At 47.8% G+C, this 17,497-nt stretch overlaps 1 protein-coding gene across 2 annotated transcripts in view; it reads left to right on the top strand.

Annotated features, from left to right (window-relative positions):
* DICER1 (dicer 1, ribonuclease III) overlaps positions 1-17,497 on the top strand; it is a 561,110-nt gene that overhangs the window by 169,521 nt on the left and 374,092 nt on the right. For both annotated transcript variants that reach the window (XM_078660108.1, XM_078660109.1), the window contains exon 11: positions 15,892-16,134. In XM_078660108.1, coding sequence (XP_078516234.1) covers positions 15,892-16,134 — 243 coding nt within the window. The remainder of the gene's footprint in view (positions 1-15,891; positions 16,135-17,497) is intronic.

Here is a 17,497-nt window from a genome sequence, read left to right as displayed (position 1 = left end):
GCCCCTCCTTCGGACCACAGTGCCTCTGCTTCGCTGCAAACTCCCGCGGGGGTCCCTGTGGTGTCGCGGAAGGTCGTCGGGGCTCGGGTCGCACCCCTGAGTCCCACTCGGTCCTCGGGGCAGGCGGTGTCCTCGTCCGAGGTGACGCTGCTTAGGTGCCGGCGGCTGCTGGCCCTGGCGGTGCCACAGGGGGACCCCTCGTCCTTCCCCGGGTCCCTCTCGCCCCTCCACAGAGGCGGCTGCCTCGTCGGAGGTCGGGTCAACGCCTTTCAGGCGCCGTTCCCTCGCCACCCCGGTTCCGGCCCAGGCCTGGTCTCCTGCACCGAGCACTGTGGCGGAGGTCGTTCCGGTGTTCCCCTGGCATCTGACGACGATGTCCTGCCTCCGATTGAGGACTCTACGGCGCCAGGCTGACGTCGGGCCGTTGACTCGTCCTGGGATGCCTCTTCTCCAGAGGTTCGACACTTGCTGGTGTCATCCTCGCCGGAGACGGGCTGACGCATCATGGCTTTTTCCCCGACATCGTCTGAGGACGGCTCCTCGCTGTCGCCGCGGTCTTCACTGGAGGCGCCGCAGGTCCTCCACTCCTCGGTCCCTCTTCCTCCTTTCCGGACCTGGCCCTTCCTTCCTCCGGTTGGCCTGGGGTACGGCCGCCTTAGCTTGCAGCTGTCGCCTACTGAGGAGCTGCTTTCCCCACCGCGGGGCCCTATCGAGGCGGGTGCGGCCTTCGCTCTCGCTGTTTCCACAGCTGTGGGGATTTTGTGCATGGGTGATCCAGCCTCCCATTTCCCCGTGGATCATCTTCTGGAGGTTCTCCATCAGGGCTCTGGTGGTAGGGAGCTGCTGCGTTCGAGGCATGTGGGCTGCTGAATTCATATCTGTGCATAGATCGCCGCCTAGTGTTGGGTCCGGATGATTGCACATTGTTGTCCTGGAAGAGTCTTCGAAGTATCACGAGATAGGTGGCTCCTCCCTTGGACTACAGTGCGCATGGGCATCCTCTTCATCCTCAGATTGTTTTTTTCCGCCATTGGGTTCGGATGCACTTTCCAGCACTCCAAGTTCGGAATCGAAATAAACTTTTCAAAAAGGCCAAAAGGCCTTCTGATTCGTCGGTATTGTTTGCGATAGGTACCGAAAAGCTCTCTTCATAATTTACTTGCACTCCGGTCGTCGAATCGGGCCGTTAGGCCTTCTCGATGCCACGTGGACCGACGGTCCATGGAACGAAGTCCATTCAAATATTGCCCGCAGTGCAACTCAAAGTTCCCGCATACAGATAAGCATCCTGTGTGCAACAAATGTTTATCACCAGATCATAATGTAGATAATTGCCTAGCCTTGTGCCCAGTTCCAGTCCAAAAAGACCATCCGGATTCGGCGAGTGGCGAGGCAAGAAATGCAGAGGTCGGCATCGGAGCCCGAGAATATCTTCGACGATGAGGAGGATCTTGTTGACGCCGAAGACTCTGATCAAGAGGAAGATCAATACTCCGAGCACGACTCTGAATGTTATATCGACGAGGAAGAACAAATCGTCGAGGTCGAGGAATACGACCAAGACATCGTAGCTGTCGAAGACGACTCCGATGACAACGGGGGGAGAACCGTGAGTACACCGCCCCACACAGACACTACACCAATATCAGAGACTCAGGTCGCGGCATCTCCAACAGGCCTTAGCCAAGATCTAAATACTGGTTCTATAGCCCCGCAATACCGCCCGGCTAAGAATATACAAAAAGAGCCTTCTGAGACACGTAATCCAAAGCCGGTTCAATCGAAAGCGAAAGTCATTGACACGACAGTCTTCGGACCGAACATCGTCGAACCGAAGGTGATAAACACAAAGGGCGCCGAGCCGAAGGCCAGCATTCCATATAAACCATCGAAACCAAGGGCCGTCGACTCGAACAAATAGAGTTCGAGTGCCGAAAAGGGACAAAAGGCTGTCTTCGAAGGGAAAAGGGCTACGCCCAAGGCGATCGTCGAAGCCAAAGCAAAACCGAAAGTAGACCAACCGAGAGCGGTCGAACCGAAGCCCATCCATCCAAAGAAGGGCATTGAGCCAAAGCCGCAGGCTCCGAGGACACCTCTACAGCCGAACAAGTCAGGACACCCAACAAAGGTTATCGAACCGACAAGGCGGTCGTCGAAGCCAAAGCGAAACCGCAAGTAGACCAACCGAGAGCGGTCGAACCGAAGCCCATCCATCCAAAAAAGGGCATCGAGCCAAAGCCGCAGGCTCCGAGGACACCTCTACAGCCGAACAAGTCGGGACACCCAACAAAGGTTATCGAACCGACAAACCGAACAAAGTGGTGCAACCTGTACAAGAAGTCGCACCGACAAAACCTGTCAGACAGACACTAAAGCCTCAAATGCAGATCCAGGCACCAAAAACGGTCAACCCGACTAAAGGCATCGAACCGAAAAAGGTCAAACCTAAAACAACAGCGCCAAGGCAAAAGACTGTGGAAGAGGAGATCATCCATCCAGACCCCTCTACAGAAGATCAGTCCAAACTATATATTGACCCAAATACTGGGAAAGTGACTGTTTATACAAGGAAGAAAAGACCAGTGCCTGCTGAAGACTTTTCTAAAATACCACTCAAAAAGAAAAGAGACTGTGCAACCTCTCCTATTATTTTCCAACCTATCTCTCCTGCTATGCCTACTACTCCATATGCACCATACTCACCCGCACGCTCTGACTACAACCCAGATGTAGATCAGGACGCAGATGTGGATTTTGGATATCCACAAAACCCATATGTAGACCCCAACTCACAGCCAGGGGGGGATGACCCAGACACTGATGGGGCTCAACCCATTACAGACACAAATGTATACCCAGCTAAGCCATCACCTACAGAAGACACAGTGGCTTTCAACTCATTAATAGACAGAGCAGCACTCTACCATAATGTAGATATGCATTCAGATGCTATAGAGGAAGAGTTTCTGTTTGATACGAACATCAGAAAAAAGTGTCAAAACACTTCCAATGTTAAAAGTGGTCCTCAAGCACGCAAATGACATATTCAAAGACACTGCTAGGGCACTTGTCATCAATCCTAGAATTGAGGGAAAGTATAGGGCTGCACCAGTAGACCCTACTTACATCAGGGTACAACTGCCTTTAGACTCTTTGGTGCTATACAATGCACGAAAGCGTGCTAATTCCCAAACTACTGGAGAGGCTCCTCCTCCTGATAAGGAGTCCAAGATTTTAGAAGCATCAGGCAAGAGAGTAGCTGCTCAAGCAGCAAACTCATGGAGAATAGCTAATACTCAAGCCTTGCTGGCTAGATATGACAGAGCGCACTATGACAGTTTAGAAGGACTTCTCCAACACTTACCTGAGCCTTTCAAGGAGCAGGCAGATGAACTTATACAGGAGGGAAAGCTCATCACCAATGCCTCCATTAAGTGTGCTCTAGACGCGGCAGATACAGCTGCCAGATCTATCAACACAAGCGTACTGCTTAGGAGACACGCATGGCTTCGTATATCTGGATTTAAAACTGAAGTCCAGGCCACAATTCTTAACCAGCCAATAAACCCAGATTTTTTGGTTGGTCCCGCAGTTGACTCAATTCTGGACAAAATGAAAAAGGACACAGAGACTGCAAAGTCAATGGGAGCTCTTCAGTCCCAACAACACAGAGGCTCCTTTCAACGCTCCAACTATAGAGGAGGTGCGCGAGGTAACACATCGAAGCAATCCTCCACATATAAAACAAATACACAATCCACATACAATAAAAACACAAACGGGTGGATACCGAGGAAATAATAACAAGGGCAGAGGTCGTGGAGGCAATGCAAATAGATCCTCCACTAACACCAAACAGTGACTTCTTGGCTCTACCCCCAGACCATACAACACCGGTCGGGGGAAGACTGCAACAGTTCCTACCAGTCTGGCTAAACATCACTACAGACAAGTGGGTCAGGCAAATTATCCAACATGGCTATTGCCTAGAACTCACATCAACACCACCCAACATACCACCCGTACACCGTCCAATGTCAAAGGAACATATCACGTTACTGCAGCAAGAGGTCATCAGTATGCTGCAAAAAGGGGCCATAGAACCAGTCCCATTCAAACATCAAGGAACAGGAGTATACTCACTATACTTCCTCATTCCCAAAAAGGACGGTTCTCTCAGACCAATATTGGACCTCAGGCCCCTCAACCAGTACATTTTATCAGAGCATTTTCACATGCTCACTCTCCAACAAGTCTTACCACTGCTGCGGCAGGGAGACTTCCTAGCAACTCTAGACCTCAAAGACGCATACTTTCATATACCAATACACCCTGCTCACAGAAAGTATCTCAGGTTTACTATTCAAGGACAACACTACCAGTTCAAAGTCCTACCATTCGGTGTAACAACAGCTCCACGGGTGTTCACCAAATGCCTAGCGACAGTGGCGGCGCATCTCAGGAGAGAACACATTCATGTGTACCCATATCTGGACGATTGGCTAATACAAGCGCCATAGGCCCAGCAATGTGCCAGCCACACGTCAAAGACCATTCATCTCCTGCACAGTCTGGGCTTCTCGCTGAACTACCCAGTCACACCTGCAACCCTCCCACGTCCAACAGTACCTGGGAGCGACAGTAAATACACTAGCAGCAAAGGCATATCCAAACGCATCACGGATCAACGGAATGCAAACGTTAATCCAAAGGTTCAAACCACAACACTCTTTGCCAGCTCGAGTGTTTATGCAACTAATAGGCATGATGGTCTTGTGCATATTCATAGTCCCCCATGCCAGACTACACATGCTTCCGCTACAGGAGTGCCTAGCACTGCAGTGGAACCAGACTCGGGGACAATTAAAAGACCTAGGGCCAGATGTAGGAGCCCTAATACTGGTCGGAAACGGCCGATTTTGGCCGTTTCCGACCGGTATTAGGGTTTTCAGATGTAGGGCATGCATTTACAGAATCGGTATTTTACCGATTCTGTATTTACCGATTCGGTAAAATTACCGAATCGGTAAATACAGACTCGGTAAAATACCGATTCTGTAAATGCAGATGTAGCTGGCACATGTCAGAGTGCCACAGGGCTTTAAGAAACGGTATTTTACCACCCAATCCAATTGGGTGGTAAAATACCGAATCCAGGTGTGCATGCACATGTGTGCATGCACACCTGTGCCATGTGACACACAGACATGCCCTTAGGGCATGTCTGTGTGCCACATGGCGCACATGCCTATTTTTGGGGTGCCAGAGGGTGTCAGTGACACCCCCTGAACCCTTGCTGAAATCAGTATTTACCGAATCTGTAAATACCGATTCGGTAATGCCCATTGATTCCTATGGGCTTCAATGCCCATAGGAATCAATGGGCATTACCGATTCGGTATTTACAGAATCGGTAAATACCGAATCTTAACGATTCGGTATTTACCGAATCTGAAATACCTACATCTCCCCTCCTCTTTTTTACCACTTCTTAAATATCGATTCGGTATGAATCGGTATTTAAGAAGTGGTAAAAAAGATTTACCTACATCGGGCCCCTAGTGTTGGTGACCAGTCGGGCATACAACTCTCTGCATTGGTGGAATCCACAAAACCTTTGCAAAGGTCGACTGTTCCAGGAGCGTGTCCCAAAAATAGTGATGACGGCGGACGCATCCCTGATAGGCTGGGGAGCCCATGTCCTGCATTACACAGTCCAGGGTCTCTGGACAATACAACAAAAGAAGATGCACATCAATCTACTAGAGTTGATGGCGGTTTTTCTAGCATTAAAAGCGTTCAAAAAACACTTATGCAACAAGACTGTTTTGATCCGGACGGACAACATGACAGCTATGTATTATATTCAAAAACAGGGAGGAACACATTCCCCACAGCTATCGCATCTAGCTTAAAGTGTGTGGAAATGGGCCATTCAAAGGAACATGTTCCTCATAGCGGAACACCTCCCAGGCAAGGACAATCAAATAGCCGACCTGCTCAGCAGGTACAGTCAACAGATGCACGAATGGGACATTCACCCTAATGTGCTCCAACCATTCTTCCGGCAGTGGGGACAACCGGAGATAGATCTGTTTGCCACACACGAAAACGCAAAATGCCAATACTTTGCCGCCAGGTTCCCACATCCACAGTCGCAGGGCAATGCGATATGGATGAACTGGTCAGGCAAATTTGCGTACGCTTTTCCCCCAGCTCCATTAATACCGCTAGTGGCACGCAAAATGCGCCAACACTCGCTGACGCTAATCCTAGTTGCTCCCACATGGGCAAGGCAACCATGGTACTCAAGGTTCCTAGAAATGTCAGTGGTGCCTCATCAAAGACTGCGACTCACACCCATTCTTTTAACTCAGAGCCATGGAGAAATCCAACACCCAGATCCGCAACATATGAACCTGCCGATCTGGCTCCTGAAATCCTAGAGTTTGGATACCTGAACTTGCCTCCAGACTGCATGAATATTATCAAAGAGGCAAGAAAACCCACTACCAGGGCATGTTATGCAGCAAAGTGGAAACGTTTCGTCATCTACTGCTGTAACAACGATATAAACCCATTAGATGCTTCTACACAGAACATCATTTGCTATCTCTTGCACCTAAAATGTTGCAATTTAGCCTACTCATCCATCAGGATACATTTAGCCGCGCTAGCAGCATATCTTCAAAACAGGCAACACCTTTCACTGTTTAAAGTGCCAGCAATTAAAGCATTCCTGGAAGGACTTAAACGAGTAATTCCTCCAACACACCCACCTTCACCAGTCTGGAATCTAAACATCGTTTTAACCAGACTTATGGGACCACCTTTTGAGCCACTACACTCATGCGAGATACAGTTTCTTACTTGGAAGGTGGCTTTCCTTATTGCCATTACTTCACTTAGGAGAGTTAGTGAGCTGCAAGCCCTAACTATTCAAGAGCTATTCATTCAAGTACATGCAAATAGAGTAGTTCTCAGAACAAACCCTAAATTCTTGCCAAAAGTTGTATCCCATTTTCATATAAATCAAACAATAGAACTGCCGGTGTTCTTTCAAAATCCGCAGACAGTAGCTGAAAGGGCCTTGCGTACTCTAGATGTCAAGAGAGCTGTGCTATACTATATAGATAGAACTAAGGCATTTTGAAAGACAAAACAGTTGTTTGTTGCTTTCTCACCGCAACACAAAAGTAACCCTATTTCAAAATCAGGCATAGCCAGATGGATTGTTAAGTGCATTCAGATATGTTATTTAAAAGCAAAACTCACCTTAACAGTTCCACCCTGGGGCGAATTCTACACGCAAGCTAGGGGCATCCATGACTTTCCTAGGAAATATTCCTTTACACAAAATTTGTAGAGCAGCCACATGGTCAACCATACATACATTTACCAAACACTATTGTGTAGATGTACATTCCAAACAGCAAGCTGCTGTAGATCAGGCTGTTCTCAAAACTCTTTTTCAGACTGCTGCAGCTGGCACGGGCAACCACCGCTAAGGGAGATACTGCTATACATTCTATGCACAGATATGAATTCAGCAGGCCACATGCCTCGTACGGAATATGTTCTTGGCATGTAGGGCTGCTGACATTCATATCGCCCACCCACCTCCCTGGTGCCTGTCGCAGCTGTAGCATTCACTCTTTGCATGGACATCTCTTACTGTACTATACTCCATCTCTGCCACAATGGTGAAAAACAATCGAGGATGGAGAGGATGCCCATGCGCACTGTAGTCCAAGGGAGGAGCCACCTATCTCGTGATACTTCTTAGACTCTTCCAGGACAACAATGTGCAATCATCCGGACCCAACACTAGGCGGCGATCTATGCACAGATATGAATGTCAGCAGCCCTACATGCCAAGAACAGATGCATACTGGTAAGTAGCATATTCCTTCCCTTCGAGGGTTCGCTCCATTCTTCTCTTTTGGGGACTTGGGGCCTTCCCGCCGACAGGGGGGACACTGTGCCCCAACACCTTCTGCACCGCCACCATCCGGCGCGCGTGATCCGGTGTGTCTTTACCTCCACCCCTCTACCAGAGGCCCTCTTTTGCAGAATGCCTTTCCCTCTCTGCCGCTGCTGTTGTCTCCCCCGTCACGAGAGGCCCGCTGACTGGACTACTGGGGGCGCAATATATTCACCTCAACCAGTGCGGCTCTGCGGGCCCTTGACACGCTGTGTGTTTTGGCTAGGGACACTTCTTGCTTGTGGGACTCGGCGGAGTCCCTTATGTCTGCCGCTTCTCAGGAGGGTGCCTGTGTTGATTTGAGGCACAATGTGTTGGATGGCCGGGAGCTGGCGGCGTTTATTCTTCGCTCCGCTCTAGACATCTCGGAGCTGCTTGGTCGTGCCATGGCTTCTTCGGTTGCACTTGGTCGCCATGCCTGGCTCCGGGACAGTTTGTTCATGGAGAACGCTGGGGAACAGCTGGTGGACCTTCCTTTTGATGGCACTCTTTTGTTCCATGCCCCTGCGGACTCGGCCATTTAGAGGTTCTTGGCGGGCTTCGGCCTCCTCCTCCTCAGTGACCTGTGAGTTGATCTGGTTTTTGGGAGGTGTTCTTCCGTTGGGGTGGGTTGCCCCAGTTGTGTGATCTGTGTATTCAAGTCCTCCTTGTTGGGACTGTGGTTCTGTTGGCTTCTTGACTGTGTGTTTTTGCTTTGGTTTTCTACACCATGCTGGCCCAGAGACTAGGCCTTCTGTTTTTTCTCTTTGGCTGCTTGACAAGCCTTCTGTGGGTTTTTCCGCAGGTTTTTTCTGTTGTCCTCTGCTGCGGAAGTTTTTTCCTAAGAGGTTCCAATGTCTTGGGACGTAACATGTCCTATGTGGGGTAGTGGTTGCTGTTATATAGCTATGTCATGCGCTGGGGAGTTGTGGCCGCCTTCGGGCCTCTGCTCTCCGTGGCATTCCGGTATGTTGCAGATGCAATCCTCTTGCTGATGGAATGGCTTGAGTTGCCCCCCCGGGGTGTCCCTCACCGTGGTCGCTGCGCTGTTCGCCTGGTCTGACCGCTGTCTACGGCCTGGCGTCATGGCTCTGTCTGGTTCCACTTCTTTTTGGGCCGTGTGTGCGGACTCCTCCCTGGAGCTTGTCCGGACCCTTCTTCGCCTACCTGCACTCTGTCTTCGACTGGCGTCTGACTAGCCCTGAGTGCATCGTTCTGTGGTGTTCTCAGCATCTGGCTGTGCTTGCCGGTGACGACCTTCTGTCTTTCTGCACCCTTGTGCCTTCTTGTAGCTTTAGTGGGACAGTCCTCCTTGCTTTGTCCGCTTCTTCCATTGGGCCCTTCATTCAGTTCTACCTCTCCTTCCTGGGGGATGAGATGGTTCTTGTGTTCCTTGTCCCTCTTTCGGGCGCAGTCTGTCCCTGCGGAGCGTTGGATGGTTCTTCCTGGGTGACCTCTGGCTCCCCGGTCTGCTTCCGCCTGCTTATTGCTGGCGCCGCCGTTCTGTCTGGTCTATTGCCTTCTGGCTGTCATAGGCACAGTTGCCTTCTTCACTGGGTGTGTTCCTGGTGTGGGGGGCTTGCCTTTGCCCTTCCTCTTCTCCTTGGAGTCTCTAGGTTGCTCTTCTCCCTCGGTGGTTCTGTTGCCTTGTATGTCCGTGGGGTGCTTTGGCCTCCTTTCGCCTTGCCCCTGTTTCCTCTGCTGAGTGACGACGGGCTTCCTCTTTTCTTGTCTTCCTGCATCCCCTCTGGTGTCGGTGGCCTTCTAATGGCCTTCTAATTGTAGGGGTTCCCCTTGCCTAGGTGGACAGGGGTCTTCACGCTGTCCGTTTGAACTGTCACCTGTGGGACTCTGTTATGTCCAGGCGGTGGGGTCCTGCGGCTAGTAGTCTCTATCAGATGTACGAGTTACTTACCTTCGGTAATGATTTATCTGGTAGAGACGATTCTACCTGCAGATTCCTTCACGGCCTGCCCTTCCTCCCCCTTCTGCGAGGACCTTTGGCTTGGTCTTCTGCACTCGCCTCCCTGTGGGTGGCTGTGTCTTCTATGAGTACATTCTTTCTCTCTTTCTGACAGGATGTTCGTCCTGTTTATTTGTTCCTTTTCCTCCCCTTTTGGCACGTTGGAGGATAGGTTTATAGGTACTACTGTTCCCTTATGCTCTGGTTTCTCCTGGTTGGGGCCAACCTACCACCCCGCCCCCCTCCCTTCTCCCTTTCTTACTAGGGTTCTGGGCCCTCTGCTATCCTCTAGGTTGGGGTCTTTTGGCTGTGCCTCAGCCCTTTGTTCCTTATGGGGGTTGTCACACTCTGTGATGGGGCTGTCTTGGAGTTGTCGTTCCTGGTTTGTCCCGGACTGGTTCCCCTTGATTGTTTTATTGTTTTTGGTTGAGGTTGTAGTCCTGCTACATGTTATCATGGCATTTTTACATATGTTCTTTGTCTCCAAGGGGGGGCTATCTCCGTACTGGCAGGGTTGCTGCTCAGGGCTGGGCTCTGTTCTTTATTCTTTTCCCTGCCTTTGGGTACTACAGTGCCTGGCTCTGCAGTACCTGCTCTTTCGCACACTGTTTCTATACTTTCAGAGTTTTGTCTGCTGATGGCTCTGCGTTGTGGCGCGGAAAAGTTCTCCAAAGAAAACTGACGTAGGCGCGCCGGGATGGGACTTATGTGTCCTTGCTGACGTCACATACACTGACAACGACTGGGCAGAGTCGCATGATGCCGTCCCCCCGGCGCGCAGGGATGCTGTGACAAAAAGTTTTCCGGATCCAATCTCACACCTGGGGATAATTCTACGTTAAGGAATCTGCGGCTAGAATCGTCTCTACCAGATACATCGTTACCGTAGGTAAGTAACTGGTACTTCAAGAGTTTGAGTCAGTCTGTGGCGGCGAAGGCTGCAGATGAAGCTTTATCAGTTATAGAGTGTACATCATCTAAAACTTTCAAGATTGCAGTTTAAATCCTACATTTCTTGTATTATCCTTATGGTACGGGTAGAGAACATTCTGAATTTCGAGGAAGTTGTCGGTTAATCAGAATCACATTTATCATTCACTTTACATAACCAGGAAAATTTGATGACCAGTTCGGAAGTTGGGGAAAATATTAGTATAGGCACTGGGTTACAATAAAATGGGGATTAATTGTGCCAAGAAAATAAATTGGGGAGGGTCCAAGTGCCAGATTAATGACCCATCACAGACACATGCCCTAGTACTGCATATACACAACAAAGTATGTCTGAGGGTCAGGAAAAAGAGTGTAGTTCTACTGTGTAACCATGCTGTTGACGCAACCAAAACAAACTAAACAGGTGACTCGTGCAAAAATAAACAGAAAACACTAAGATCCTAAATTAGGAAAAAAGTGCCCATCAGTTCCCGTCCGGTACCGCCCTGTTCATCATCTGGGCTCTCCTAACCCAGGAGAAAAAGTGGTCAGTCACGAGATATTTTATGTGACAGACAGAAATGATATATGACGGGTGGAACCGAAAAAATTAATGTACCAGGGTAACTGAATTGCAGTGCATGAATGTGAAGTGAAAAAAGAATACAGTGTTATAAAATTGGGTAGAGTAGAAAAAACAAATTTAATAGAGTCTCTCCATTCTCCCAATATTAAAAAATATCAATAACTGGCAGATTTGACAGAATATCTGTCTGCAGGTAGGGTCGACATGTTTCGGCAAATGTGGCTAGAATCACACCACTGCCTTCTTCAGGACCAGTTAATAATCAGCTACTGCAATAATAATAAAAGTTGTCACCTGTATGATATGCAGGTCTTGCTCAATCCTCTCCACAGCTATTTGGTAGGAGGAAATAGCCTCACCCCACCTGGCTGCAGCTCAGGTGTTTGGAGCACCGCTCTCTCCGTCGGTACACCGGGCGTCCCTCTGAGCAATCTGGGGGGGCCATTAATTGTGCCAGTCTTGAAGAAAGGTGACATTTAGAAGGGCGCTATTGATGAAGGTACACCATAGTTGACTGAACAAAAGAAAGTTGTTTGATTAGTTTAACTGGTATAATGTTATCAACATGGAGCTGGTCTTAGATTCTTGAAAGCATTGGACAGGTTGTATTCAGAGATCGTATCGCACTCCACCCAGATGTCAGATGGTCTGTGGATTTGTAGGTGGCTTGCAGAGGCCATTGTCCTTGTACTGTCAACTAATTGATCCAGCCTCCCAGTGCTCAACTCTCGCAGATGAGAGACTTGTGGGGGGGGGGGTTGGAGGGAGACATTGGTACCTGTTATTGCTCTGGCCAGTGCTACGTCAGACGCTGCCCCTGTCTCCACCTTCGCTGACTCGACATCTGCGAGAGAGTCTACTACTGAAGCCCCATCATTCCAAAAGAGCGGCTCAGCAGCTATTAGAAGAAGGCAGGTATTTCTTTGTGGAAATAGACCCTCAAGAAGTCCCCAGTGCAGATGATGGCAACAGCACTTTGGGCCCAGACTTTGCAGGACTGAAGGATACCAATCAGCTTGATACCTTACTGTAATGGGAACTTCTGTTGCAGACGGTCCTTCCTTTACCGGAAGTGACCTCCAGTCATTCGGTGTTCAGGAGGGCTGCAGACACATTAGACCCACAGCTTCAATCCACAGATCCTCACTGAGGTCCTTTATTCCACCTCCCTCACGGCTTAGCCCTTATTTCTGTTTAATGAGGTGCTGACAAAGCCCATACTCGCCGTATGGAAAGAAAATACAACTTCTCATGCTACCACATGACCAACTGTTCTGGGAGATCCCAGCTGCTCTGGGAGACCCCAGCTTTTTATCAGCTCACCCATTTCTGGTGAGATTAATGGTGTTCATCTAAAGTGGCACTGACCTCTTTGCCTCTAACCCAACTGCTAGGAGATCAAAGACAGTAGAACAGTTTGCCAAGATAATGTTTTCACCAGGGAGTATGGCGCTCAGGTCTGTAAATGCCACCTGCCCTCTTGGTAGATATGTGTTTGCTCTGTTCGATTCAGCACAGAAAAGCAGGTGATACAGTTTTGCCTGGATAGTGTCTGTTCAGTTGCAAGGGTCATGGAGGCATCCATTTCCCAACGTCGTTGTGCCTGGTTACGAAACTCAGGATTTTCTCTGCTAATGAATCTCTCGTTTGACGAAACACTGCTCTTCAGTGCCAAAATTGGCTTTGAACTGGAGAGATTTAAGGACTGTAAAACCATTGCCGCATCCCTTCAGCTCTAAATCCTAACCAGAGACTACCATCAGTTTTAGAACTTTTGTGGCTTCAGCGGGGGCTTTTCCATTCAAGGCTGACAAGTTTGCATCTCAAAAACAGCAGGCAAACACAAGCTATCCCACTCTCTACCTCCTCCTCTTTTTCCACTGCCTCAGCCGCTGCAGGGAAGCAACCCTAGTTCCACAGTATCAAAATATGCATAGCCTGACAGGCATCTTCCTTTCCCCAGCCTTGGAGGGCCATTACTTCAAACCTTTAGGTCTTCCAAGTTGTGGAGAGGTTGTATGCCCTACCCTTCCAAAAAAATCTACCTTCCTTTCTCTCATGTCTGGCTATGCTTCCGACCGACCGTCTACGAGCCTTCCAACAAGAGGTTTAGTCATTGCTCCCCCAAAGCGCAATAGAGTTGGTTTGAGAGTAGAATCTTGGTCAGAAGTGATACTCCCGGTACTTCCTGTTGATTAAAAAGGATGGCAACCTTCACCAAAACCTAGTGCTCAGGATACTGAACTAGTTCTTCAAAAAGGCAACATTCATCATGCGGCCCCTAGCTCGGGTTCAGCTGCGGTTCCTCCATGGGAGTGGAGGAGCGCCACCTCCCCACACAGCTGCAGAAAGCTGGAAAAATAAAATGGCAATGAAAGGATTTTATTACCATTTTAGTTTTTCGACTTTCTGCCGAACTGAGGGCGGGCCAGTGCGTCATTGCTGCTGATTGGCAGTAACGACTAGTGGCCCTTTCAGTGTGAATTGGGCATGTCGGTTTGACCGGCTACATTGTTATGGCCAAATAGACATGCGCAATGCAACCTCTCCAACCCGGCTGCCATAGAAAGTCGGGTTGGAAAGCAGGCACAAGCCTTCAGTGCTCTTCTTAGCGCTGAAGTAGCCTGCTCCAGCCAATCCAGACACATCTCTCATGCAGCATGAGAGCAGTGTCTGGCTTAGATAAGGAGCTGCGAGACTTCGCTCTGGAGGAATAGGGAGCTGGCTGTAGGAGTCGGAAGCCGGCTGTAGAACAGCGAGGATGTGCTGCAGGCTAAAAAGGTAGGTGACATTTTTTTTCCATTTTATAATGTAAATGCTTATTTGTATATTGTTTAATTTTAACTATGTCGACACAACATTTTAGTGATTCACCAATCGTCACTGCTCAGGTTGTGCTTGTGCTGGAAGCAAAATACTGGATTGTGTCTGTCCGTCAATCTGCAGTATGTCTTCCTTCATTATCCTATCCTGCGCTTCACAATGGATCTGAGCATTTCCCGTATATGGTCCTTCTGTTTGGTCTCACTTCCACACTTCTGGCCTTTCCACAGGTGATGGCGGTGAATGAAGTCCATTTCAGGCAGGTTGGAGTCTCGGTGTTACCTTTCCTGGACGACTGGCTAATCAAAGCAAGCTCTCCAGAGAGGGTGTCATTCCATTTGCAGGCCACAAACAGATTGTCTTTCAACCTGCACTTTTCAATTAACAAGCACAAATCTCAACCAGTGTTCTCTCGCCGTATCCCGTTCATAGGAACAGTACTGGTTTTCCACATCAAGTCGATCCTTCCCTTCTCCCAGAGGATTCAAGATATTCAGTTTATGGTTCTAATGTTTCGAAGTGAAGCAAATAATCCAGTCCAGATGGTCTTTCAGCTGCTTCTGCTTTGTCACCCATGCACGCTGGCACAGAAGGGCCCTCCGTAGGCAGTGGTTCCAATACAGCTGAAATCTCCAGAGCTGTATTCACACCACATTGGATCTACGATGGTAGAGTGTGGAAAGCAACCGTACTTAAGGAAAGTAGTTTCCCCCTCTCCCTCCAGTGACAACACTGTTAATCGATGCTTACATCCTAGGCTGGGAAGGCCATCTAGAGGAATTGGAGATCAGATGTCTCTTGTCTCCAGAAAACCTGACATTGCACATTTGTCTATTGGAATTACCGGCAAACGTCTGGTAGTCAAATTACCCTTTTTCTCACATATGCTTGATTTCTCACATTTTGAGGAAGATTTGCCCAAGTAATCCTAATTGTCCTGGATCGGCCACAAAGAGTGTGGTATGCAGACCTCATTCACCTCTCCCTGGGCCCTTCTCTGTCTAACTCACAGTGTAGACCTCCTTAGCACATCAGCCAGTTCTCCCCCGTAAAGGTGGATGTTATAGTATGTTCATGAAGACAAGCCACCAAAACAGTCCAATCAGGTAGATGAAGCAAATCTATTTGCCAGATGTTGCTGTCCACTCCCAACATTAGATGACCTGCATTTCCAAAGCATGTGAAACAACAACACAGAAATCCATAAACAAGGTAACATTTTTTCATTTGTATATTTACCTCGAAAACTCCCTCCCCTCTGGCCCAAAAGTCACTTGTTGCTATTATACATTCACGCTTGTACTGTGAAATCTGGGCTACAATGACCTCTACTGGTAATGAAGTGTTGTGCGTATTCAACTCATTGGCTGATGTTTAAGCAGTCTCAAATGAGGTGACTTGCTACTAAACAAACATTGTTGTGCCTGACCTGTCCTTATTTTGCTTCTTTCTACATTGATATTGGTGATTCTTAATTTGACTATAGTGAATGTTGAAGCATGTGAATCTATGAAAAATTCCAATACCGGAGAAGTGAATTCATTGGTTTGGAACTGATTTATTGTGTGCTTATCCTATCAAGATAATAGATAACAATTTTTACATTTCTCATTGTTTTTACAGGTGCTAAGGAAGTTTCGGGCTCATGAAACCAACCTACTAATTGCGACAAGTATTGTGGAAGAGGGTGTTGACATTCCAAAGTGCAATTTGGTAGTTCGCTTTGATTTACCAGCTGAATATCGTTCCTATGTGCAATCCAAGGGAAGGGCAAGAGCACCAATCTCTAATTACATCATGTTAGCAGATTCAGACAAAATTAAAGACTTCGAAGATGACCTAAAAACATACAAAGCAATTGAAAAGGTACTTATTTGCATATCGCTTCATCTTGGACCTCAATTAAATCTAGGTATCTTGAGCACGAGATTTAGATAGTGGGGCAACCTTTAGTTTTCAGGTGTTATTCCATTAATTATGTACTATGAGTTAATGTAATGAGTACTCTTTGAGTTTGATAATTAAGATCTATTGTAGGCGCCCCAAAATATATTTCAGATTACAAACCATCTGTCATAATGTGTGAATTGTATTTTTATTGTAAGTGTATGCATTTGAATCCATAGAAAATGTCTCTGTGACATCTTCATTAATGTCAAAAAGTGCAGCCCCTATGTAGGAGTTGTCCCCCAGTGCACAGCGTAAAGTAACAAATAAATGTTTAAATCTGATTTTCAAATAAATCCAACTTTAACAGTCAATCCATCATCAAAGTTAGTTTAATGATCACTTCCAATCAATGATCATCTTTTTCAAGAAATATCAGTTCATCCGATGATACATCATGATTCTTGATATAATACAAAGTTCATCAATGATCCCAATGCATTTCGGGCATAATGTCTGCCCTTCGTCAGGGGATAATTCTATAAACAAAACAATAAATTGGTCTTAGTACAGAGCACCTCACAAAGTCTCGCATACCTCCAATAACCATGCCAACATTAACGACAGAAAAGCTAAATGACATAAGTGTTAACCCCAGTGGTCCTGAATAAAAAGAGCCGAACATGGGAATAAAGTTGATGATAGAAAGTGAAAAAGATAGACTTACAGATTCTCCATGTGAAAGGGTTAAAATGAATAGCGAGTGAAAATGCATCCATATCGAGTGCAGATGTAAAAAAGAACTAGTGTTATCTACTGTGACAGTGAGCCTCCAAAATCGCCACAAAGACCTGTGTATAAGAGTGTTATTCTAAGACCATGCCATAGTTATTGACCTAGTAGTCGAGTGATAAATCATGCCAGGATTAGTAAAACAGCCACAAACAGCCAAACAACTTTTCAAAATCTCACGTTAAGTACGGTGCTAGAAAAATGATGGAAAAGTTGTTACTCGTCTTCCGAACATCGGGAACGTTTGCTAACGTAACAGTCTCGTGTCCTCGTTGAGAGGTACTTACAGTGAAACGGCTGTGCGAATTATTCAAAGAACTGCCAGAAGTTACGTGAACTGGTGCCAAAGGGTGTCTCCACCTTGTGAGCGGGGCAAATGCGACGGCGTGTTTGTATGTACCGGGGAAGCCTGATACTAAACATAGAAAGAGTGCTTGACGGCGGACACCGATTACGGGCGCCATCTTGAAACGTAGTGTGTTAAACAGAGTGACAGACCAACATAGGGAAAAGAAGACGTGCTCACGTGCTCAAAAAACAATAGGATGCC

The sequence above is a fragment of the Lissotriton helveticus genome, chromosome 9 (assembly GCF_964261635.1).
Source record: "Lissotriton helveticus chromosome 9, aLisHel1.1, whole genome shotgun sequence".
Lineage (NCBI taxonomy): Eukaryota > Metazoa > Chordata > Amphibia > Caudata > Salamandridae > Lissotriton > Lissotriton helveticus.
The sequence above is the reverse complement of the archived record's forward strand: the minus strand, read 5'-3'. Positions and strand labels throughout refer to the sequence as shown.